Source organism: Gracilinanus agilis, chromosome 2 (genome assembly GCF_016433145.1).
Source record: "Gracilinanus agilis isolate LMUSP501 chromosome 2, AgileGrace, whole genome shotgun sequence".
Classification (NCBI taxonomy): domain Eukaryota; kingdom Metazoa; phylum Chordata; class Mammalia; order Didelphimorphia; family Didelphidae; genus Gracilinanus; species Gracilinanus agilis.
Genome location: NC_058131.1, coordinates 673,207,286 through 673,233,326, shown reverse-complemented (window position 1 = coordinate 673,233,326; position 26,041 = coordinate 673,207,286). Strand labels below are relative to the sequence as shown.

The window sequence follows — 26,041 nt, the reverse complement described above, 5'->3', positions numbered from 1 at the left end:
TGGAGGGCTTACAGTGGGTCCAGGGGGCTCCTCAGTAAGTAAGCAATACACCCAGAGGACCCTCACTAATAGGAACGTGGAACCCTGTAAATAATTTACCAAGGCAGTGAGAGAGCAAGGAAATTGCTTGGATTGAAACTCAGCCAGGAAACTCAAGGGATTCTGATGTACATCCTTGTATACGTGTGTGTACACACACACACACACACACACACACACACACACACACACACACACACCCCACCCCCTTCTCACGAGCCAACACTGGAAATCTCACCTTTGGCTCAGAAATTACTCTGTGCCCATTCCTTGGCTCTCTGCCTGCCCAGGACCAGAGAATTTTAGGGAAGGAAAAAGTCTCTGGTTTCCAGGAGGATGTTCGTCCCATCATGAGAGCCCAACTAAGTCGTTCTAGTTTCTTCATCTGTCAAATAAGAAGACTGATGTAGGTCTCTCCCAGGTCAAAATCTATGATCCCCCGGTACTCAGAGCCTGTCCTTCCTCGCCCCCTAGAAAGACCCTTTCCCCAACTTACCCCCAATTCCCACGTCTTTGTTTGTAGCAGCTTTGGAATGATTAGAGAGAAACTAACAATTAAGGATATGAAGCTGATGAAAAAAGACCCATTTCCAGTGGTCCCTCTGAAGGCAAAATGGTTTTCCATTAGACTATTGAATGGACCTATCAGGAAATTCTGGGCATGTTAGGTGGTAATAATAATCATTATAATTATAATAACAAAAAACTACTGGAACCATGCCATTATCACAGAAAGAACCGTTGCCCACAGTCGTCAGAATATCAACACTGAGCCATGAAAATTTAAGAACAATATTTAACCTCCAACCTACCTGGAATGGAATCAAAATCAGAGAAAAACAGAATGGGCCCAACATCATCCCAGACACCCCATAAGGGCCGGGGATTTCCTGAAGATGCTCTCAGTGAGCCTACAGAAGATAGGCTCGTGCCCCGATCCTTTTATCCACTTCCCCAAAGCAGTGGTTCTATTCTACACAGTAGCCATTATTGCATTAATCACAGAACATTAAATATCAAAGAATAATAACAGGATAGTGACATGTGTCTGGACTGTTTCTATGTGAACTCAAATGAAAAAGAGAATGAAATTATTGTTACTTCTAAAAATAACAGCAATAGATGGCAAAAAGCGCAGCGAGGTCCCAATCTGGTGTGGCATGTTTCTATTGGACGAGAACCAAATGACCATATTTAGCATAATGATCACTTTCTGAAGAGTGTGAGTCTGAATACACACGGTCACTTTGAGGGATTGATTATTTGCACTAAGCAGGACCCGGCTGGGCTTTGTTTATCCTCCTGTCCAGGAATCTAATCCTCAGAACGATGAATATTGAGGATGAGGCTCACTGGCCGGAGATCTGACCCAGGAGACTCGCCCAGCCCACGCTCTCTTTCTCCCCTTTCCAGGTGAACATCACTCTCTTGGACATCAATGACAACCACCCCACCTGGAAGGATGCTCCTTATTACATCAACCTGGTGGAGATGACACCTCCGGATTCTGACGTGACCACGGTAGGTTGGGGAGAGACGGAGAACAGCAAGGGCAAAAGCACAAGATGAAGATGATGGGAGATGGGTCAATGGTCCAATATGGCGGAACCATAAAGGACAAGAGGGCACGTGGTGAGATGCCAGAAAGGGAAATCAGAGGCAGATTGCAAAGGCCCTTGTGTGCCAGCATGTGTAGTCGGTGGAGAGTCCTTGAAGGTTTTTGAATAAAGGATGATGGAATCAGAAAAGCACATCAGGGCGTTTACAAGGGCAGCAGCGTGAGGGATGGATTAATTGGAAAAGGGAACAGCAGAGACAAGGAGGCCAGATGAGTCTGTTGTTGTGGCCCAGATAAGAAAAGAGGAGGACCTGAACCCAGACTAGTAGCGAGGAGAGCAGACAAGATGAATGAAGATGAAGGAGGCTCTGGAGGAGAGGTCAGCAGGACTGGACGTCCGAATAAATGTGAGGGAACGAGGAGGAAGAAGGAAAAGGCTCAAGTGATTCTTTCCTGAGTTCCTCGGCTGGGTTATCAGTAGTACAAAGGTGTCGTGTCTACCTGGCTCCATTCCTGCCCCAAAGCCATAGTTCCCCCCACAGCCAAGCCTCAGGTTCATGCCGTTGGCTGCAAGAGTGACCCAGCTACTCAATTAGCTACTCAAATTTTGCCTCAGAGACTTACTAGCCGGGTGACCCTGGGCAAGTCACTTAAGCCCAGTTGCCTAGCCCTTGCTGTTCTCCTGCCTTAGAACCAATACTGAGTATTGATTCCAAGACAGAAGGTGAGGGCTTCAAAGCTTCCCTGAGGCCACTTATTAGAGATGGCTTCACCGTTCTTAGACTTCCCACGGGGCAGCACAATCACCTGGCATAGCGAGCAGCTCAACAGCCTATGGATACTCTGGGCAATACCCATTCTTTTTTTTTAAACCCTCACCTTCTATCTTAGAATTAATACTATGGATTCGTATAACCCAGAATGAATTGCTTGCCACCTCTGGGGGGAGGGAGGGAAGGAGATAATTCGGATCTTTTAATTTCAGAAAACTTATGTGGAAATGAGTTATTACATGTAATTGGTAAAAATAAAAAAAGTATCAATAAGCACATGAGAAAGTGCTCAAAATCTCTAATAATTAAGAAATGCAAATCAAAACAACTCTGAGGTATCACCTCACACCTAGCAGATTGGCTAAAATGATAGCAGGGGAGAGTAATGAATGCTGGAGGGGATGTGGCAAAATTGGGACATTAATGCATTGCTGGTGGAGTTGTGAACTGATCCAGCCGTTCTGGCTGGCAATTTGGAATCACGCTCAAAGGGCTATAAAAGAATGCCTGCCCTTTGATCCAGCCATACCATTGCTGGGTTTGTACCCCAAAGAGATCATAGATAAACAGACTTGTACGAAAATATTTATAGCTGCGCTTTTTGTGGTGGCAACAAACTGGAAATCGAGGGTATGTCCTTCAATTGGGGAATGGCTGAACAAACTGTGGTATATGCGGGTGATGGAATACTATTGTGCTCGAAGGAATAAAAAATTTTTTTTAAAATACTGTGTATTGGCAGAAGAGTGGTAAGGGCGAGGCAGTGAGGGTCAAGTGACTTGCCCAGGGTCACACAGCTAGGAAGTGTCTGAGGCTAGATTTGAACCCAGGAGCCTCCCAGCTCCAGACCTGGGACTCTCTCTCCTGAGCTCCCTAGGTACCCCCTTGTGCCCCATTTTTAAGGGTATTGGGTCCGTTCGTGGGCCCAAATACTCATTCGCTGTTTACTTTTCACACGTGGGCTTACCTTGTGTGCCTATTTATGTGTGGGTGCTATAGGCGTGTGCATTTCTGTATGTGCCTTTTCTGCATACGTGAGGTGTGGTCATACATGTGTGGGTCCACATATGAATGTGCTGAAGAATTCCTGTGCTGGCAAGCGAGATTTTTGGCCAACTTTTCCTCCACTCTCCTGCAACCTCCTTCAAGGACCTCTCTGATCGGCGTTGATTTAGAACCTTTCAAAGCCCTCCAGCAAAATAAAAGAGAGGGGAGAGGAAGAGAATTATTCCCCGTCAGGCCAGGAGAAAAATGATGGGCGTGAAATGGGAAATAAATGAGAGGAAAGTGGTGAGAATCCACAAACTGATCTAACAGGGAGGAAGCGAGGAGGCAGGAGAGGTGGGGGGGCCATTCTCCCACCCCCCAGGGCCCTGAACTCCCCAGAGAGCCCGAGTGGAGATCAGACCTCGGGTGGGGGGACGAGGGACCTCTCTGGGAATAGACAATCAACGTGAAGGAGGCGAGGAAGAGGCTGGAACTTTGAAAATCCAGGTTCTAGCTCTGCCTGGTTCCAGCCAAGGATTCTCCATTTGGCCCAGAGCAAATCAGTTCCCTTGGCTTTCTGGGCCTTCCTCTCCCCATTAATAATAAAATGGGGAGAATCATAGCTATCCTGCCGCTTCCTAAATAGGCGTATAACCAGAATGAGGGAGCACAAGAGGATTTTCTTTTCAATGGCCAACCATGATTCCAGAGGACTCTTGCATTTGCAAGACGGAGGGAGGGCATGGACCCTGAGGGCCGCCATAGTTTTGCTAGGCTAGGCTTATTTGTTTCAAGGGTTTTCTTTATCTTTTTTTCCCCCAGTGGTTAGGAGGAGAAGAAGAGGCAAGAGAAGGTGGGAAGTAAAGGGAACAAGCATTTATTATGCACCTACTGGGTGGCAGGCACTCTACCAAGCACTTTACAAATATTATCCCTTTTGATCCTCACAACAACTCTGGGAAGTAGATGCTATTATGATTCCCATCTCTGAGATGGAGGTGAAGTGACTTGCCCAAAGTCACACAGCTTCTAAGTATCTGGGGCTGGATTTGAATTCAGGTCTTCCTGACTACAGATCCAAAGCTCTGTCCTAGTACCTCCAGAGATGTTTTGGGGGGTTTTGTTTTCTTTTGTTTGGGGGAGAATTGTATAGGGGAAATGATCATCTTATTATCTAAGGAATCATTATTGACACCTTGTAATTACTATTCCTTTGAGTCGTCAGCCTTGAGTTCAAGGAGACATTCCTGTCCTCATTCTCAGAATAAGAATGCCTGGGGGCAGCTGGGTGGCTCAGTGGATTCAGAGCCAGACCTAGAGACAGGAGATCCTGGGTTCAAATCTAGCCTTCCTAGGCACTCCCTCGCTGTGTGACCCTGGGCACCTCACTTAACCCCCATTGCCTAGCTCTTATGGCTCTTCCTCTTTGGAACCAATATGTAGAATTGAATCTAAGATGGAAGGCAAGCGCTTTAAAAAAAAAAGGGAGGTGATAAATGCAAACAATTCCTAGCTAATAGTGTTGCAAGTATTTCATCAATTTTAAGGTAAGGATTTTTTAAAATAAAATAAAAGACGAGCTCTTCTGCCTTGGTACCAATACATAGTATTGATTCTAAGATGGAAGGTGAGGGTTTAAAAAAAATCAGAGATAATAAATGCAAACAATTCCTAGCTAATAGTGTTGTGTTTTACAAACTTTAAGGTAAGGGGTTTCTTAAATAAAATGAAATACGGGTTTCTCTACCTTATAACCAAAACATAGTATTGATTCTAAGATGGAAAGTAAGGGTTTAAAAAAAAATCAGAGATAAATACAAACAATTCCTAGCAAATAGTGTTGTGTTTTATAAACTTTAAGGTAAGGGGTTCTTTAAAGAATAGAAAAAAGGAAAGGAAAGGAAAGGAAAGGAAAGGAAAGGAAAAGGAAAAGGAAAAGGAAAAGGAAAAGGAAAAGGAAAAGGAGGAAAGGAANAAAAGGAAAAGGAAAAGGAAAAGGAAAAGGAAAAGGAAAAGGAAAAGAAAAGAAAGGAAAGGAAAGGAAATATGGGTTCCTCTACCTTAGAACCAAAACATAGTATTGATTCTAAGTTGGAAGGTAAGGGTTTAAAAAATTAAATAAATAAAAATTTAAAATGGGAATCCCTGGCTGGCCCCTTTTTTTGGTAAGGGGAAAAAGTCCGTCCCAGGGAAAGCAAATGGGCTGCCTGTTTTCCCAGCTCATGAACAGGGCAGAGTTTCAGCTCGCAGGGACCATCCTCTGAGAAGGTCAGCAGGGATGGAGAGCTGGGAATGGGGAAGGTGCTGGCACAGTCGGAGCATCTCCCTGGGTGGGAAGACTGGGGTCTCCATAGGGTCAGCGTGCAGCCCTCACCTTCACCCTGCCTCCCTCCGGCCCCTCTCCCACATCTGACTCCCCAGCTCCCAGCTTGCCCAGGACTTCCGAAGGCAGATGGGAGCTGGAGGAATTTCAGCAGCCCATCTGTCTGTTCTGGTCTGCTGGCCCCAGAGACACCTCTGGAAGGGGATTAGGTGGGGGAAGGAAAGAGATTCTGCTGCCAAGGCAGAAAAAAGTCCCACATCAAGTAACCCGAAGAAGCTGATCCCAGAGTGTCCTGGAGTGAAGGATGGGGCTGCCCTGAGCTCAGCCTCTGGGGTCTGGACCCTCCCCTCCCAGAGGGACCGTTGTTCTAGTCTCCTGAAGCTGTCGCAGCCTCTAAAAAATCAAGGGGTGACTCAAGGAGGGCATCTCTGCTTGCTTTGGCCCTGGGGCAGCTCCTCACCTCCCGGCTGAGATCCAGAACCCTGGGATTCTGGAACCAGCTCTGCAACGTGGCTTTGGGAAAGCTACTTCTCCTCTCTGAACCTCAGTTTCCCCTCAATGGATAGTGGGACGGCTAGAACAGTTGAGAAGTAAAAAAGGGAGATAAAGAGATATATCCAGGAGAAATCATGTTGATAAGCCCCTGGTCCTTAGTTCAGGGGCAGAATGGTGGGGAGAAAATGAGGATGAGGAGGGGATGGGAACCCACCACACTCTTGGCCATTTTCCTCTGAGCCCTTTGTTGGGGAATGGGATAGAGGCACAAAGGAGATGGAGGCCCTGGAAGATGAAGGGGGCCATCTGTCCTGAAGGCCTCCCCCTCTCCCCTGCCCAGTGGTGGGGCCGGAGAACAGAGGGAGCAGGTGGGCATGGGCCCAGCTTGCCCGCCCCCTCACTCCTCCATAGGGTAATTGCTCTCCCCCAGACTTAATTTCTCTCCTTCACAGTGACAGGCCTGGACCCAGGGCCCAAAGCCTCCCACACGCCCCTGGAATGTCATCCCACCACTGCCTTTTGACATCCCAATTGGTGGCTGTGGATATAATTGTTGTGTCACCTCGATGAGATGAAATCCTGGACGTGGGAAAGCAGCAAAGGGCCGATTCTTATGCAAATGGTCCTGCTAATAGAATGTCCCCCAAAGCAAGGGAAAAAGTGGTTGTGACAAGGGAACAGCCTCCAAAGGGAAACCGGAGAACTTTGGGGCACCCGGCTTCAGCCCCTAATTCAACAAGAATAGTAGCACCCTACTTTTAGAGCCAAAGGAGACCTTGGAGACCACCTTGGTCCAACCTCCTCATTTTACAGATGAGGAAACTGAGGCCCACAGAGGTTAAGTAACTTTTCCAAAATCACACAGGTAGCAAATGTGGGAGTCAGGATTTGAACTCAGGTCCTCTGACTTCAGAGCCCAGGTTGTTTTGTTGTTTTTTTCCAGTAGGGGCAGAGTGGATAGAGTGCTGGGCCTGGAGTCAGGAAGACCCAATTTCCTTAGTTCAAATCTGGTCTGCAACACTTATTAGCTGAGTGACTCTAGGTGAGTCACTTAACCTCTGTGGGCCTCAGTTGCCTCATCTGTAAAATGAGCCGTAGCAGAAAATGGCAAACGACTCCAGTATCTTTGCCAAGAAACCCCCAAATGGGAAGAGTCAGACACAACTGAACAACAAAGCTCTTGCTTAGTCTCTCTGAAGGCAGCTTGTAGGATGGACTTTGTAGGACTTGGAGATATTATTACTTCCCAAGAACCACAAAATAGGTCCTGGTGCCTGATCTTCAGGGTGCCTACATCCAAGTGGCTTCCAAAGAATTGTAGCATCCTACATTTAGAGCCAGAGGAGACCTTGGAGCCCTCCTTGTCCAACCTCCTCATTTCACAGATGAGGAAGCTGTTACTGGCTCTTTGTTAAAAGCCAGTTGTTAAAGGGAAGCGAAGTAACACTGTGGATTGAGAGTCCGGTCTAGAGGTCCTGGGTTCAAATTTGCCCTCAGATACCATCTAGCTGTGTGATCCTGAGCAAGTCACTTAACCCCTGTTGCCTAGCTCTTGCTGCTCTTCTGCCTTGGAACCCTTACTTAGTATTGATTCTAAGACAGATGGTAGGGTTTAAAAAAATAAAAAAAAATTGTTAAATTTTCATTGTGACTTCCTAGCTGTGTGACCTTGGGCAAGTCACTTAATCCCAATTGCCTTAGCCCTCACTGCTCCTCTGCCTTGGAACCAATACTTAGTATTCACTCTAGGATGGAAGGTGAGGGCTTAAAAAAAAAAAAACTTTTTTTCATTGTGAGCATTTGCACCTTAGAAACTGGAAAACGCTACAAATCAGGATTTGATTTCTTGTCTTATTGACCATCTAGACTTAGGAAAAGCATCATTAATATTTTCTCCATCCTTTTCTTTTTTGGAGAGCTGATTGTTAAACCAGTCTCTTCCCCAGTGGACGAGGCTAATGATGCTCTCTCGGTTCTTCTCCCAGGTGGTGGCGGTGGATCCCGACCTGGCGGAGAACGGCACTCTGGTCTACAGCATCCACCCTCCCAACAAGTTCTACAGCATCAACAGCACCACCGGCAAGATCAGAACCACCAACGTCATGCTGGACCGTGAGAACCCCGACCCCGAAGAGGCAGAACTCATGCGCAAAATCATCGTGTCTGTCACCGACTGTAAGGAGCCCTCCTCCTCTCTCCCAGGACCGCCGGCCTGGCTCGGCCAGACCCAGGCAGGGGGGACAGCCAGCCCTGAGAGCGCAGCCCGTGGCTGGATTTGCTCCGTCCTGCCTGTGGAGGTTCTCTCCCTCTTGTCACTGCAGTAGGCGGGAACCCTGTTGGGGGACTCTCTTAGCTCCTTCTCCCAGCCCTTCCGTCCAAGCGAGCCCTAGACAGAGCTGGAGAGACATCTGGGGACGAGGGGGTGCACCAGGGTCTTCCACCTGCCCTGGTTTTTTTAAGAAGCCCCTTTTGGCCTTCCCACCCCTTCCTCCTCACTCCTCACCAAGGAACCTTTTCAACTGGGGAGAGAGGAAAGAGGAAGCAGTTAGTAAGGACATACAGTGCCCGAGCCAAAGAGCTAAGCACCAGGGAGAGCAAGTGGCCTGCTCGCCTTCCACCTTTTAATCAGTACCGTGTATTGGTTCCAAGGTAGGAGTGCTAAGGGCTAGGCGAATGGGGTTACGTGACTTGCCCAGGGTCATCTCGTTAGTAAATATAGGAAGATTTTTTTTGTAAATAATAATTTTGCATAATAATAAATATTTGTGAATGATAAAAATAGTAAGATAGATTTGAACTCGTCTTCCTGACGGCGCTGTCCGCTGTGTCATCCGTAGCCTTTCTTCATTTCTTTCTTTTTCCTTCTCCTCTTCCTCCTTCTCCCTCCCCGTTTGCCCCTTTTAGGCGGCACGCCCCCTCTGCGAGCCACCAGCAGCGCCACCGTCTTTGTCAACCTCCTGGACCTGAACGACAATGACCCCACCTTCCAGAACCTGCCCGCCATTGCCGAGGTGTTGGAAGGCACCCTCGCTGGGGTCCCCGTCTACCAGGTGAGTCGGCACCCCCAGAAAGAGCTCCAGCTCCTGGAACGAGTCCTCCGCCCTCCCTGAAGCTCCCTCCCATGGCCTCTCCCTCTCCCCCGCCATGAGCGTCCGTCTGGTCCACCACCAAGGACCCACCCAGGCTTTGCTTCTGAGCCCCGTGCTGGGCTGCGGGTAAAGGGAGCCCCGGCGGGCCGAGCCTCTGAGCTCCAGGGGCCGCCGGCCGGCCGGAGGATCAAGACTGGCCCTTGGAAGAGCAGAAGACAAGAGGAGGCTGTGCCGATGACACGGCGTGCTGAAGAGGGTGGATCTGGGGATGGTTGACCCAGATGGCCTGCAAGGCGCAGGGAGCTTACAGTCTGGCCGGAGAGAGGCCAAGCGTGCAATGAGGAAAACGTTTCCTTTGAATCCTTACCTTGTGGCTGAGAATAAAGAGTGAGAATTGGTTCCAGGGAGGAAGAGTGGTAAGGGCGAGGCCATGGGGGTTAAGTGACTTGTTCAAGGTCATGNCTGGAAGTTTAGGAGACACAAACAAGCAGCAGTGTCAAAATTGCTAGGTTTAAATTTAATATATTCTTTAAATAATGATAACTAAAATCTAGATGTCACGTTGCATGTGGTTATCACATTTTATCCTCCTATTAGCCCTGGGATGTGAGTGTTGTCATTCTCCCCATTTCACAGATAAAGAAACAAGCCTTGTCCAGGTATCTCAGGCAACATTCACACTCAGGTCTTCCTGATTCCAAGACCAGCATTCTATCAATTGTATAACCACTCTGTTGTTGTTCAGTCATTTTAGTCCTGTCCAACTCTTTTTTTTTTTAAACCCTTGTATTTTGGTGTATTGTCTCATAGGTGGAAGAGTGGTAAGGGTGGGCAATGGGGGTCAAGTGACTTGCCCAGGGTCACACAGCTGGGAAGTGGCTGAGTCCAGATTTGAACCTAGGACCTCCTGTCTCTAGGCCTGACTCTCACTCCACTGAGCTACCCAGCTGCCCCCCCTGTCCAACTCTTTTTGACCCTATTTGGGGGTTTTTGGCAGAAATGCTGGAGTAGTTTGTCATTTCCTTTTCCAGCTCATTTGACAGATGAGAAAATGGAGGCAAAGAGTTATGTGATTTGCCTGGGTCACACAGCTATTAAGTGTCCACTTCCAGATTTGAACCCAGGTCTTCCTGACTCTAAGCCCAGCGCTCTATATACTACACCACCACAACCTAGCTGCCTCTAGATTTAAGGGGGAGGGAGGAGTTGAATGTAATAGAGATTTATGGTTTTATATACCATATTCTTTTTACTGTTCCTTTGTATATGGAAATATTTATGTTGGTGTTGGTCAGTTTTCATGATAATTAAAAAGAAAAATGTTGCTAAAAATGCTTTTAAAGAAAATTGCCTTTCCTGCCCCGTGTTACTGATCAGAAGAGACTTCAAGTCTTCAAAGTTAACACTTGCCATTTGGCTTAGTTCACTACTTCAAAACATCTAGTATTATATTGAGGTGGTTTTCCCTCCACCGATACACCAATACGCCAACCCTTAGTAGAAGTCTTTCTTTTCCCCCTGGGTATAATTTTTATTATCCAGCCATCTAAATAGAAATGTTACCAAGCTTTGCTTGTATTTACGCTTTCTTAAAAAACGTGTTTGTTACATGAAAGTTCCCAAACATGTCTTTATGTGTTGCTCTGGCCAAAAAGAACTATTCCCTGATCATGAGCCTGACCCCACAAAGCTAAGCAGATCTCCAGACAACAGTCTGCTCCCTGGTTATCCTCACTGTTTTACCAGCTCAATCAAAGCCTTGCACAATGGACACCACAGTCTCCGAGGATCTACACAGGGTTACCTCCCGCCCTCCACAGTGAGACCTCAAACGCCAACTCTAGTGAAGCTATAATTTTATCAGATCCACCTAAACTAGATGACTCCCTGCTCCCCAAACTCAGCATCCCTTCTGTGCCATTTTCTGTGCCCCTTGCCTAGAATAAACGCCTCTTCCTTGAGCTCTCTTATCTTCCTGTAGATTCCATCACGTCCTATTTGGTGCCTTCTCCAACTTCTCCCCCATCCCATTGCCACTATCAAGTCGTTTGTGCTCCCACTCTCCCCCCTCAAGGCACGATGCCTAGCACAGAATGAGAAATATCACTTGAATCAACTCAAATTGAATTGCAGACCTTGGAGAGAGGAAATCTGTGGCTTCAAGACAATGTACATTTATTTAAAAAATACTCACTATTGCCTACTATCTTCCTATTATATATAGGGAGCTACCTGTCTTGAACCCTACTCTGTCACTACTATACAGACCCCAAGCCCAAATCCATGATTTTCACAATGAAGAGAAAGCCCTAGAGAGAGTGAATCTGAGAATTAAATAGCAATGATGCTTTCTAGCTGTGTGACCCTGGGTAAGTCACTTAACCCCCATTGCCTAACCCTTACCACTCTTCTGTCTTGGAACCAATACACAGTATTGATTCTAAGATGGAAGATAAGGTTAGGTTTTTTTAATGGTAATGATGCTTTATTTCCTGCTGGAGTTAGTTTGTCTGACTGGAGTTGGGTCTAAATTAGAGAATATTAAGAGCTAGGAGTCAAGGTTGAGAAAGAGCTAAAAGTCTTCGTTGAGTCTAAATGGAACAACCAGGAAATCCAGAGGAAACATCAGTGATCTTGGGGGCCCAAAATCAGGCCTATCCCATACTCTTTTTTTCTATTTTTCTATTTTATTTTTTTCAATTGCATGTAAAAATAATTTTCAACATATATTTTCCAAAATTATAAGATCCTCTCCCTCTCCTTCCACCTCCTAGAGATGATAAGCAATTTGATCCAGGTTGTACATGCATGATCATACAAAACATCCTTCCATATGGGTCATTATTGTAAGAGAATACTCATATAAAACAAGCACCAAAATAAAAACACAAATAAAATAATGTGGAAAATCGTATACTTTAATCTGCATTCTGACTTCAACAGTTCTCTCTCTGGAGTTGGATAGCATTCTTTGTCATAAGTCCCTTAGAATTGTCCTGGATCATTGTATTGCTGAGAGTAACTAAGTCTGTCACAGCTGATCATTCCACAATATTGCTATGGCTCTGTATAATGTTCTCCTGGTTCTGCTCATTTCACTCTGCACCTATTCATGTAGGTCTTTCTAGATTTTTCTGAAGTCATTTTTCTTATCATTTCTTATTGCACAATAGTATTCTATTAGCAACATGTACCACAATTTGTTTTGCTGTTTCCCAATTGATGGACTTCCCCTCATTTTCCAGTTCTTTGCCACCACAAAAAGAGCAGCTATAAATATTTTTGTACAAATAGATCCTCTTCCCTTTTTAATTTTTTATCTTTTTGGGATACAAACACAGTAGTGGTATTATCGGATCAAAGATTTTTATAGCCCCTTCGGCATAGTTTCAAATTGCCTTCCAGAATGGTTGGATCAGTTCACAACTCCACCAACAATACATTAGTGTCCCAATTTTGCCACATCTCCTCCAACATTTCTCACTTTCCTTTACTGTCATCTTGGCCAATCTGATAGGCATGAGATTGTCTCATACTCATAATATTGATGTCTGGCTATTCCTCTCTTTAGGTGGTGGCCATCGATCTGGATGAAGGCTTGAATGGGCTGGTGTCCTACCGTATGCAGGTGGGCATGCCCCGTATGGACTTTGTCATCAACAGCAGCACTGGCGTGGTCACTACAACCACCGAGCTAGACCGGGAACGAATTGCAGAGTACTATCTTCGGGTAGTGGCTAGTGATGCTGGCACTCCCACAAAGAGCTCCACCAGCACCCTCACCATTCGAGGTTAGTCTAGTCATCACCATGGATCCAGATTGAAATGGGGTCAAGAGAGCAGGCATTTGGAACAAGTGGCATACCTTTCCCAGGGTCTTTTTAGACCTATCTCCAGAAAAATAGACTACTCTCAGAGTATTTAAGGCCTGAGGTCAGTGCTGTAGCTCCTCTCCCTGCAAAAAGGCAAATAGAGAAATTTCCCTCTCCTATACCTCTAGGTACAGGGTTCATGGTACTGCTGGGCTCAAGGGAAACCATACTGGCTAGCGGTTAAGCCCCAAGTCCACCATGCCCCCTCTGGGAACTGCCTACTCCCTGGCATCATGGGAATTTGCTTGATTCGCCTCAAAGTCTCCTTATCTAGATACCCCTAGGGAGTAGAAATTAATATGAAGAAGCACAGGGAATATTTGGTAAAATTTGGGGGGGGGGAATAATGAATACTAGTCTATTAAAAATTTAATCTATGTTCTCATGAGTATATGCATAGCAAACTCTAGAATCTGTTTCTTCTCTTATTAAAGTTGGCTTGAGGAAGTTTACTGAATGCCATGATGTATAGGTATTAAAGAAGACAGGAACTCTCCATCTACCCAGTGGAGGTTGTCTCATACTCCCCAGACATCAGCAAGGGAATTAAATCAGGATTTGGGGTCCTAAGCCCTAAAAACATTCACTGTGAAGGCTGCATTGTGTCTCCCCTGTATCTTTGACATTTGTGCCTTTTATTTGTGAGTTAGGAGGTTTGATAAGAAAATCCCCAAGACCCTTCCTACCTCAAAGAAGAAGCATATGGTAGTCAAAGCACTTCAAAAAGGACTTAAGCGAGTTAATGGATGGCAGAGTCATACTGGGATCTTAAGGATGCTTTGGGGATAATCTTTAACTCAAGGAAGATAAAAACCAGATCTTCCTTCTACAAATCCCTCGGCATCCCACAGGGAGGATCCTAGGCTTGTTGGCAATGAGAGGAATACTTCTGATGTTATTATATTCATTAGGACCCAATTGGCATAGCTATGTGATATTGAGTATATCACTCAATCACTCTGTGTCTCAGAATTGTCTTCTCTAAAATGAGTATCCTGTGACCTTCTTCTTATGTTCAATGAGGGTCTTCCAGTATAACCTGCATCTCCCATCACTATGTAACTAGACCTCCAGGAGCATTGGGTCAGCCAGCAACAGTGAAACAAACAATTCAGGTCCTCATTGGCTGACCCAATGTTAATTGACTGTTTAGCCAGATAAGTGACATTGGTGGATAGAGAGAGGAATAGTCCATCTTCCTCTGCTTTTCTGTGTTTCCCATAACTATTTTAGAGCCCTCATTAGTACAGAATCCCTACAGAAAGTTGTGTTATAAAACCAACTCTTTCTTCTCTCCTCGTCTTGGTTCTAGTACTGGATGTGAACGATGAGACCCCTACCTTCTTCCCAGCCGTGTACAATGTCTCCCTGCTGGAGGACATCCCCCGGGATTTCCGAGTGGTCTGGCTGAACTGTACGGACAATGATGTGGGACTCAACGCCGAGCTCAGTTACTTTATCACAGGTTCTTGCTTTCCTCTCATTTGCTCCTTTCCATCTGGCCCATCTCCACCCCAGGCCCTTTGGTATCCCATCCCTTGAGTAGGAATCCACATCCTTCTCTTTGGTGGGCTAGAGGAATGCCTAGAGAATTTGGTAGGGGGTGAAATTTCCAAATTGGGCATCTCTCACATTGTTTTGTTTTGTAAATATTTACCTCCTGAGTGTCTGTTCTAGAACAGAAAAGTGTCAAGGGCTAGGCAACTAGAGTTAAGTGACTCACCCAGATTCACCTAGCTAGGAAGTGTCCGAGGCCAGCTTTGAACCCAGAGCCTCCTGACTCCAGACCTGAAGCTCCATCCACCATGCCACCTAGCTGCCCCGACCATTGGATGTTGTTTCCTTTTTGCATGCATACATTTTTACATCAAATTGGCTGGTACCTCTCAGACCTGAAGCTGATTCACTTTGGGTTCTTCCAAGCCCTGTCTTACATATAGGGCTTTGCCAACCTGAAAGTACTAGCCCCGAGGTTCTTAGCCTTTTGGGGGTCATGGGCACCAGGGGTCAGTGCCTGGTAAAGCCTATGGACTATTTCCCAGAATGCCATTTTTAAATGCATAAAACATAGAAGATGATAAAGGAGACCAGTTATATTGAAGTAGAGTTATCCCCAGTGAAACTGCTTGTCACCTTGGGGTGGGGGAAGGGAAGAGGGGAGGGAGACAACAAGAATCATGTAATCATGGGGAAAATTTTTAAAGAAAATAAAATCAATAAAGAAAAAAGAGAGTTCTCAAAATATTTTTAAAAGGCAGTTTGTGGGCTCCAGGTTAAGATCTCCTCTCGTGTATGAATATTTCTTATTCTTATTTTCATTTCCTTTGCCTAGATTTAGTGTCAGCATAGTAAGAAGGAGAATGAATGACTTCCAAAATGATGATTCTTTCTTTTTTTGTTAAACTCTTACCTTCTGCCTTAGAGTCAATACCGTGTATTGGTTCCAAGGCAGAAGAGTGGTAAGAGCTAAACAATGGGGGGTGACTTGCCCAGGGTCACACAGCTAAGAAGTGTCAAGGGTCAAATTTGAACCCTGAGTCTCCTTGGCTCTCCATCCACTGAGCCGCCTCATTATCCCCAAAAACTATTTCTTAAGTGCCTACTAGGTGTCAGGCACTATGCTAAGTTCTGGGGATACAGACCCCTACAAAGCAGTCCTGCTCCCCCTCTTGTGGGGCTAAAAGCTTTATAGCAGTGAACATTAACCAAATATGTGCAATGTGAACGGGAGGTCTCTTCAAGGGCAGAAGCTGCAGTAGCAGCTAGGGGTGAAGAGAGTCCCGAAAGAAGGAGGGGACCCTTTGAGCTGAGCTTTGAGGGAAGCCTGGGATTCTAAGAGGTAGAGATCGAGCAGGGCATGCACCCACCCCAGACCTTGGGGACAGATGGTCTGCGTGTGCAAAGAAAGGCACAGACACAGAACATACAGCCCAGAGAGTGCATGAGGGGATGTGGGGTCTGATAAAAGTGGGGATGTAGGCTGAAGCCAGGCTAGGAAGCCTTTATATGCCAAAAGTGGCTTTATTCGGTACAAGAGGCAACAGGGAACCACTCCAGCTCCTTCAGGAGGAGAGATAATATGGTTAGACCCACGCTTTAGGAAAATCACTTGGTTTGGACAGCAGTGTGGAGAGTGGGCTGGAGAGGGGAGAGCCTGGGAGCAGGGAGGCCAATTAGCAGGCTATTGTAATGGGCTGAGGGAGAAGAGTTAATGCCTGAATTAGAATGATGGCTGTGAGAAGAGAGGGAAGTAGATTGAAACAAGAGAAACTACAAAGGCAGGATTGTGAGTCCACAATACCAATGGTTGTTTAAAGGGAAGCAGTCTGAAGCGATGACCAAAAAGAGGATAGAAGACCTGCCACATTTATCAGGTATCTGGATGACACCAAACTGGGAGGGGTGATGGCTGACGCATTGGACGACACAATTGGGATCCAAAATCAGGAGCCAAAAAGATCTCAACAGAAGAGGATGATGGGCCTTTTCTAAATAAGCTGAGATTTAATAGGGATAAATATAGGACATATTTGGGCTCAAAAAGTCAATCTTCCCGAATTCAGGATGGGGAAGATATAGCTAGACAACATTGTAGGTGAGAAGGGTCCCAGTGGGGTTTAATGAAATGAAAAGCTCAATGTGAGTCAATAATGTGACATGGCAACTAAAAATGCTAACCCATTGGGGCCATGTTGAAGAAGAAACAATCAGTGTTCACAGTGGGAGAGGCGATAGTCCCTCTGCACCGTGCCCTGGCAAGAGCACACCCAGAGCAGTCTGATCAGTTGTGGATGCTGCACTTTCAGGAGGACAGAGGATGGGGCAACCAGGATGGTGAAGAGCCTCAAGACAAGCCCCTAGGATTGAGCAAAGGAACTAGGGATGTTTGGTCTGGAAAGAGATTTAGAGGAGACACATTAACTTCTTTCAGCTATTTGGATGACTGTCATAGAGGACACTTTTGCCCTATGACCAAAAGCTGTAGGGAAATTGATTCCAGCTCAGTAAAAGAAGAAACTTCCTAATAACTAGTATTATCCCAAACTAGAACAGGAGGTGGCAAACTTTCTCCTCACCAGAGGCCTTCAAGCAAAGGTCGGAGGATCATTTGAGGGAAACTCATCTTTACAAAATGGAATCTGCTTGGGACAGTTAGGTGGCTTAGTGGATTGAGAGCTAGAGTGAAGAGAGGAGGTCTTAGGTTCAAATGTGGCCTGGACAAATCACATAATTCCAATTTCCTAGCCCTTACTACTCTTCTGTTTTGGAAGTGACATTTCATATTGGTTCTAATACAGAAGGTAAAAGATGTTTTGTTTTTTTAATGCATCTGTACTTCACCACCTCTTCTATCTTCTAATTCACTTCCCCCAAGTCACAGATGGGCAGAGGAGTCTAGGGGGCCATAGGACATCAGGACATCTAGGACCAGCACTCAATATAATTTTAAAGCTTGTCTTCATTTCCTTTGGTCTCTCCTTTCTGCAGCCTTCTCCCATTATCATGGTGTAATAGTTCATCTGTCCTCTCTTTCATGCCCACCACCTTGTGTAATCATCTCCCTCCTGTGATAAAATTTGCACTCAGAAAGTTACAGATCTCCAATTATTCATTTTTGTTTAATTTCACAAGCATGTATTAAGTGAGTTCTGTGAGCACAGTACTGTGTCCCGATCAAAAGTGGGAAATGATACAGCCCCTGTCTTCGAGAAGTGTGTAAAGAAGATAGGACAAAATGAGCCAACAAGCATTTATTTTTAAGCACCTACTATGTGCCAGTTGTAGGGATACAGAGAAAAGTAAAAAGTAGTGCCTGCTTTCAAAGAGCTTCCAGACTAGGAGAGTCAAAGTTGTGTAGGAAAATTTGAGGAGGGAAGATATTTTCTTTCTCCAAGAATCCTCAAGTAGGGGATGGTCTACTTCACTTATGCATAAGGCTGTCCTGAAGACATCAGATAAGTAGGCACTGTCATTAAGGAAGCAGGACGCCTGGGTTCTAGACACTAGCTTATCAGGTGGCCTGACGATTCTCCTCTGTGGCCATTTGGACCAGATAAACTTCATCTCTCAACAGTTTGTGAATTTAGGTCTCCACGATGCCCCCAAAGTATCCCAGCACTCATTGCAAAGAGCAAAGACCTCACCGGCTCTTTAAGACCTCTTCTAGCCCTCAGGTTGTAGTATACCAGGATTTGAGAAAAATATTCCCTGATTAAGAGATGCTCATGAGACTCTTCCAAACATGGCCAAAACTTGTGCTTTGGTGCCCTCTGCTGCCCAGAATCCAGCTCACTGTCTGCCCCTTGACCGGGTCTCTGAATCCCAGTGGTATGGGAGAGACCTTCAATATTGTCTCTTTGAATCCTCTCGTTTCTTATGGCAGAGGAAATTGAGGTCCCAAGAAGGGAAATAAGTGGCCATAGACCCCATTGGCAGTAAGCAGCAGGGCCGGTGTGGAGAGCAAAGAGCCAGAGAATGAACTGCAGACCCTTGAGTCCATTTCCTCCATTTTTTTTCTCCCCTACATTCCTCTTTTTGCCTTGACCAAACATTTGGACCTTTAAGGATAGGCGTTGACACATTGTTTTTTCTCATTGCTTAAGAGGACACTGTTGTTTTGGAACCCCATTTCCTGCCTCTGACACTTGGACCAACATTCCTAGCACTTCTTCTACTCCCCATTCATCCTTCCTACTCAGTGCTGGATCTCAGGAGCATTAAATACATTTTCTTTGTTTTTTAAACCCTTATCTTCAGTTTTAGAATTGATACTAAGTCATTGGTCCCAAGGTAAAAAAGGGGCAAAAGCTAAGCAACTGGAGATAAGTGGCTTGTTCGGGGTCACACAGCTAGATGTGTCTGAGGCCAGATTTGAATTCAGTATGGTTTTAATTGTGAAGTTCAAGCTGGTGAATCATCAAGCAATGGGATGGCCACTCGAGTAGGACTTGGAAACTATTCCAGCTGTCAAGCCATGTTGGGTTGTTCTCCTTTCCTCAGACATGGGGGACATTCTGACATCTCTGAAATCCTCTTCTTTCAAAGCCCATTTCAGGGCACGGTGCCTGGCACATTAATACAAGCTCCCTGACCAACCGACCCTCCAGCCTTCTCCATAAATCCTTTCTTGACACATCCTCCCTCCAACTCCAATAATTCCTCCCTCTCCAAATCACTCCAATTTTGCCCTTCGACCTCTCTTACATACTCATCACTTTTTGTCTCATAACAGTCATTTGTGCACTTGTCTTATCTTTATCTCCAAAAGCGATTGAAATACTCATCAAGGGCAGGCGTTATGTTATTTTCATCTTTGTTATCTCCATAGTGTCCTTTCTGTTTTGGGTACTTAATAAAAATTTTAGAAAAAAAAAGCAATAAAAATATTTAATAGTTGTTTTTTGTTAAATTGAATTAATTTGAAGACCCAAATTCAAATTCTGTTTCAGCCATATAACCTCATGCTAGTTATTTCAACTTTCAGGATCCCAGTTTCCTCATGTAAAATGAGGAATTTAGACTTCATCATTTCCAAGGACCCTTCAAGTTTTAATAATATGTTGCACATTCTACAGTCCCTTCCATCGCTAATATCCTATTTTTCAATTTACAAAATGCTCTTCATCTTCTAGTAATCTACTTTTCTAATCTCAACCCCAGTACAAAGCTCAGGCATCCAGTAGCTCATTATTACCTTCTGGATAAAATTCAGACTCCTCAGCTTGATTCTACACTCATCCTAACCAATTCTTCCAGACATCATTCATACTCATCTCCATTGACCATAAGACCGTCAAACATACCTACTTGCTTTTCTCTGAGCTCAGCATCGAATCTCCTGCCATTGGAGAGACTGTGCCCCTGTTCCTAGAATGTTCCCCTTCCTCATCTCAGCCTATTATAACCCTTGGCTTTCTTCAAGATTCAAGGGAAGCCTTTCCAGATCCCCTGTGGTCCATGTTGGCGAACCTATGACACACCTGCCAGAGGGAGTTTCTCCCTTCCCCTCTCCATGCACACCTGAGGGCATTTCTCACATCACACACCTGTCTGCCCAACAACCTAATGGGAGCACTTACTCCCTCCCCTGTCTGGTGTAAGGCAGGGGGCTCACATGTGGTGTAAGGGTTGTAGTTGAGGCACTCCGTCTCTAAAAGGTTTGCCATCACTGCCCTAGGTATTCGAATTCTCTTCACTCAAATTATCTTACATTTTCTTTTCTCTTTAAATATATTCTCAAAATAGACTGTAAGCTCCTTGAGGATAAAGATAATTTTTCTTCCTGTCTTTGTGTCTCTGGTACCCAACTGTAATGCCTATAACTTTAAAAAATGCCTGCTACCATGTTCATTAAAATTTGGGCTTACCCTCTCCCATGTTGGGCATCTAACCCAACCACAAGAGCCATGAATTGAGTGAGGTCTGCTGTGGAGACTTAAACTAAGACTAGTGAAATATCAGTTGCCTTCCCTCATATTCCCATGGCACTTGGCCAAGTATCTCTACAAGCATCGTCTTAGAGACTTCTCAGCCTATAATGACAGTGAACCTATCTCAAGGTCCCACTCAAATGTGGGGCCACATTTCTCTGGTGTTTGTTTCCATAGAACACAGGTTCTTGACCTTGAGTCCATGGATAGACTTGGGAGAAATTGGGGTATTGGCGAACATGGATAAGGGAAAATAAATAAAAGTTGATCTTTATTTTCACTAACCTTTGGTTTCCTTTGCCATCCTCTGTGTTTTATTTTATACATTTATACATTTTATACATTTACAACACAATTCTGAAAAGGGGTCCATAGACTTAGGACCAGACAGCATTTTTTTAGGACAAAAATGGGGAAGAATGCCTGCCCTCAAAAAAAGGGCCCCTCTCTTGGGGATCCTTAGCCTTCGATGGGCTCTTTTCTATCTTTAAACATGTTCATCTTCTTTGACCCGCAGGAGGAAACATTGATGGTAAATTCAAGATTGGCTATCGGGACGCCGTGGTCAGGACAGTGGTGAACTTGGATAGGGAGACCACAGCGGCGTACACCCTGATTGTGGAGGCCATTGGTATGTATCCCTCATCCCCCTTCATTAGCTCAAAGAAGCTTATTTCAACTTTTCGTTTCTAATAGAGCAAAGAAAATAGGAGGCATCTTTCCCTAAGGCTCGTCTTAGGACCTCTGCTGTACCCTCCCCACCTCCATTGAGAAAGAGCCAAGCTCAAGATCCAGTTCTGGCCCAGAATCCTGCCTGCCCCCACAGGGTTTCTGATAAATGAATGAATAAATGCTTCCTTTATAAAAGCCCTGGGCTTAGTGCTGGGGATAGAAACTGATAGAAACTGCCCTCCAGGTGCTTCCATTCTGATCAGAGAGCTTTCCTCTGAGAGTCAAATGGAAATGGTCCATGGTCCTCAGAGTTCATCAGGGAGGCATGTGTTGATGCTTCTTCCTTAAGGCCATTTCCACTGACGAAAATCATGTCCCTTTCTGATGCTGAGCCATTTGACAACATCAAAGACTTGGATGGCAAGAACTTTATCTTATGGGTTTAGTAGCTGTTACTTCAGCAGTTGGCCAAGACCAGATCTCTGCAGGATCATCATCAAAGGCATTGGGCTGGAGGCATGGCCATTCCCAAGGCTTTGGGGTTCAGGATGATGGGTTTCTCCATCAGTCTGAGGGGAAATAGAGGTCAGAGTGACGATGGTGGTTGGACTTGCTGGGCACACGCTGCCTCTATCTCCTTCAGGATGCCTTTTTGCTTAAGCTAGGCTAGCTTTCCTGCACCCTGGATGACGACTGGTAAGCAGCTGATGGGTTTCCACCTTCAGATGGGATCCAACTTCTGTGAATGTAGAGTCATCTGGGAGAATCCAAGAAAACCTTCTAGGTTGGGAAGTCCCTAAGGACCCACCCTTCTTCCTCCTAATGTCCTTTCCCTAAGAGCCTATCTTCCCCCCTTTTAATTCCAATGGGATCATTACACTCCCTAGAGAGTAGCAAGCCTGAATTTTCTCCTCAGGCAGCTCCAGAAGAGCTCTGCCACTGCCAGGGAGAGCTCTCTGCCATGTACTGGCATTGCCATTGCAGCTCAGTGCCAGGCTGGTTGGAGCCTTCTCTCTGGACACGCTGATGTCCATGTCCCTATAGTGAGATCCACAATGGTAGAGGTGAACTCTAGAGACCTGGGCAACCACAAGGAGGCAGGTCAAGGCCATAGCCTGGGCTACTGCCAAGGAATACAGGTTGCCGGCAAGAATTTACCCCAAACACATGGGCAGCCTGGCATTGATGGAGAAGAGGCACAAGACAGTCAGGCACTAATACAGAAAAGTAATAACCTCTTTCTACAGCCGAAGAAGGAACTGTTGGAGCTTGACTGCAGATCAAAGCATGTCATCTTCCACTTTATTTCTTTTATGAGATTTTTATTCAACGTGATATGTGTCTTCTATCACGACATGAGCAATATGGAAATTTGTGTTGTGTGAAAATGCCAGTTTAATCTACATCAAACTATTTACTACCTTGGGGAGAGGGGAGAAGGGAGGGAGGGAGAAAATCTGAATCCTAGAACGTCAGAAAACAATTGGGGGAAATCGTTTCTACATGGAACTGAGCCAAAAATTAATTAATAAAAAAAAGAAAAGTAATAACCTCATCTCCATCTGAGCCACCATCCCATCTCTCTTGGTATAGGCTAGATGGCAGGAATGATGCCCCCTAGGAAAGCATCTCCATACCCAAGGTCTCTCCAACTACCCTTTAGTCACCTCCACAGCCTGAGAGAATAGTTTTTTTCCTTTCCTTAGCGCAAATAGAAATGGTTCTTTTAAGCAGTTTGCTGGCCCTTGACATTATTTCCAGGTTGCCAGTGCCCTATTGTTGTTATTAATAATAATAACAGTAACAGTCACTTATAATTCTGTCCTACTTTGCTATTTACAAGTTACTTCTTTCAAAATAGAAACATGAAATGTGTAAATGACTCCAGTGGGATAGGGAACAGCATTTCACAGATGAGCCCCCCCCCCTCAGCCCCACTCTCTGTGAGTTTTCTCCTTGTAGGCTTATATGTCTGAGCCTTGGGAAGGAAGCCCCTCACTCCTCACTGCCATCAATCTCTCCTGGACCCCTGGGGCACTGGGATTCCTCAGCTCTCCCAGCCTAGAGAAACTGAGGCTAAGGAAAGATTAAAGAATATGGGAGGTTGGAGGCAGTGCTGCTTATCAGAGAAGGTCAGAGAGGCTTAGGGCATAACTGGTTTCCTTGTACTCTGATATATTTTATTTTGTGAATTTAAAACTGTTATTCTGAGAAGGGATCCATAGAATTCACTGCCAGACTGCCAAAGAGTGTTCAGGACACAAAAAATATTAAGAAGCCCTGGTTTTAGGGGTCAGCTGGGTGGCTCAGTGGATTGAAAGCCAAGCCTGAAGATGAGAAGTCCTCGGGTTAAATGTGGCCTCAGACACTTTCTAGCTATGTGACCCTGAACAAGTCACTTAACCCCCATTGCCTAGCCCTTACTGCTCTTCTGCCTTGGAACCACAGCATTGAGTCTGAGATGGAAGATAAGGGTTTTCTTTCTTTCTTTCTTTTTTCATTTTATTGAGATTTCTTTTTTTTTTTAATCAATAAAACACAAGTTTTCCTAAGTTATATGATCCAAATTGTCTCCTTTCCTTCTTCCCTCCCCCTCCCAGAGCTAGCAAGCAATTAATTCAATCAAGGCTATCCGTGTATTATCATGCAAAACATATCTCCATTTTGTTCATTTTTGTAAGTGAATAATCTTATGGAACCCAAACCGCAAAACATGTACCCAAATAAACAAGTGAAAAATTGTATACTTTGATCTGCTTTCTGACTTCAGGAGTTCTTTCTCTGGAGGTGGAGAGCATTCTTTGTCCTGAGTCCCTCAGAACTGTCCCAGATCGTTGTATTGCTGAGAATAGCTAAGTCTGTCACAGTGGATCATTCCACGGTATTGCTGTTCCTGCGTACCATGTTCTCCTGGTTCTGTTTACTTCACTCTGCATCAGTTCATGAAGATCTTTCGAGCTTATTCTGAAATCATCCTGCCCATCATTCCTTACAACACTAAGGGTTTTATTTTTAAAAGAAACCAACCTTGGCTTTGTGGAGTTAAGAGGAAAATCTTTGTACCTGTCCTAGACTCATTATTTAAAAATGAAACAACCCTTCACAGAGAGGGTCCTGAGGATCAGTTGCATTTACTTTTCCCTTCCCTTCTGGAACATTTATGTTCTCTCTTCCCAGGTTTTTAAACCCTTACCTTCTGACTTAGAATCACTAGTGTGTATCATGGCAGGAGAGTGGTAAAGGTTAGGCAATGGGGGTGAAGTGACTTGCCCAGGGTCACCCAGCTAGGAAGTGTCTGGGGTCAAATTTGAATCCAGGACCTCCCATCTCCAGTCCTGGCTCTCAGTCCACTGAGCTACCCAATTGCCTCCATTCTCTTTCCATTTTTAAAGCCCAAATAGAGCCTTTGGGGTGGGAAATGGGGAAGAGAAAATGTCCCAAATTCTTAGTGTAAGGAAGAAAAAAAAGAGAGAGGTGAGCAAAAAGAGATCTCTAATGGGGTCTCTCCTCTGTAGAAAGACATTGGGGTCTCATCCTCTTGTCCCTTGCAGTAGGAAACGTCTCCCTCCACCCTCATAGTCCTGAGGATGCTTGGGCCCTAGAACCTTTCTGCAGAGTCCCAGCGTGGGTTTGACAGCCTGCCTGCTGTGTGCCTACCTGAGCATGGCACTAGGATGACTGACATCATAAGAGGCCTTATAGTGCAATGAAGAGGCTGCTCTGCTTTTGGAGCCAGAGGCCCTGGGTTCAAATCCTGCCTTTGTCATTCACTACCTGGGTGACCTTGGGCAAGTCATTTGTCCTCTCTGAGCTTCAGTGCTTTGTGTAAAGGGAGAGTGTTGGGTGAGATGATCTCTCAGGTCCCTTCCAGCTCTAAAGCTATGATCGACATGGCAGCCAGGTGGGGAACACCCAGGAGGATTTCTAGAAACTTGGTTGGCTGATGTAGCAAGAGGGGGTCTCCTTTGTCCCCGGTGCCCCAGGAAGCCCAGGAGCAGCTGATCTGACCGGACCCCTGTTCTCTGTCCCCCCACAGACAACGGCCCCGTAGGGAAGCGGAGGACAGGCACAGCCACCATATATGTCACCGTGCTGGATGTGAATGACAACCGGCCCATCTTTCTGCAGAGCAGCTACGAGGCCAGCGTCCCTGAGGACATCCCCGAAGGCAGCAGCATTGTGCAGGCAGGTGGTCGATGACCCTGGTGCAGAGCCATGGTGGGGTGGGCATGGGAGGAGGACAAAGAAGACAGAGATAGGACAGGGCTCTTCAGCCCTCATCCTCAATCATCAGTCCTGAAGAGGAAAAGTCAGTGGCATAGGGTAGGGGTGGGGGAATGTGACACAGAGGACAGAGGCAAGATCCTCTTCTTCAGTCCTGAAGAAGAAAAGTTAATACCTTGAGGGAGGGGGGAAGGAGACAGTAAAGACAAAGAATCTGGGAAATTAGACTAAAAATAAAACCAGTGGGGACAGCTAAGTGGCTCAGTGGATTGAAAGCCAGGGTCAGAGAGATAGGAGGTCCTGGGTTCAAATGAGGCCTCAGACACTTCCTAGCTGTGTGACTCTGGGTAAGTCATTTAATTCCTGTTGCCTAGCCCTTACCCCTCTTTGTCTTAGAACCAATGTATAGTATTGAATCTAAAAAGGAAGGCACAGGAGAGACAGAGAGAGACAGACAGACAGACAGACAGACAGAGAGACAGAGAGAGAGAGAGAGACAGAGAGAGACAGAAAGAGAGAGAGAGAGAGAGAGAGAGAGAGAGAGAGAGAGAGAGACAGAGAGAGAGAGAGAGAGAAAGG

The 26,041-nt window shown here is 45.5% G+C and overlaps 1 protein-coding gene across 1 annotated transcript in view; it reads left to right on the top strand.

The window, feature by feature from the left end:
• The window catches only part of CDH23 (cadherin related 23), a 357,372-nt gene that overhangs the window by 171,719 nt on the left and 159,612 nt on the right, over positions 1 to 26,041 (top strand). Inside the window, exons 12-18 of the mRNA XM_044660245.1 lie at positions 1,453 to 1,560; positions 8,161 to 8,350; positions 9,080 to 9,225; positions 12,836 to 13,055; positions 14,449 to 14,601; positions 21,084 to 21,197; positions 25,275 to 25,423. Coding sequence (XP_044516180.1) covers positions 1,453 to 1,560; positions 8,161 to 8,350; positions 9,080 to 9,225; positions 12,836 to 13,055; positions 14,449 to 14,601; positions 21,084 to 21,197; positions 25,275 to 25,423 — 1,080 coding nt within the window. The remainder of the gene's footprint in view (positions 1 to 1,452; positions 1,561 to 8,160; positions 8,351 to 9,079; positions 9,226 to 12,835; positions 13,056 to 14,448; positions 14,602 to 21,083; positions 21,198 to 25,274; positions 25,424 to 26,041) is intronic.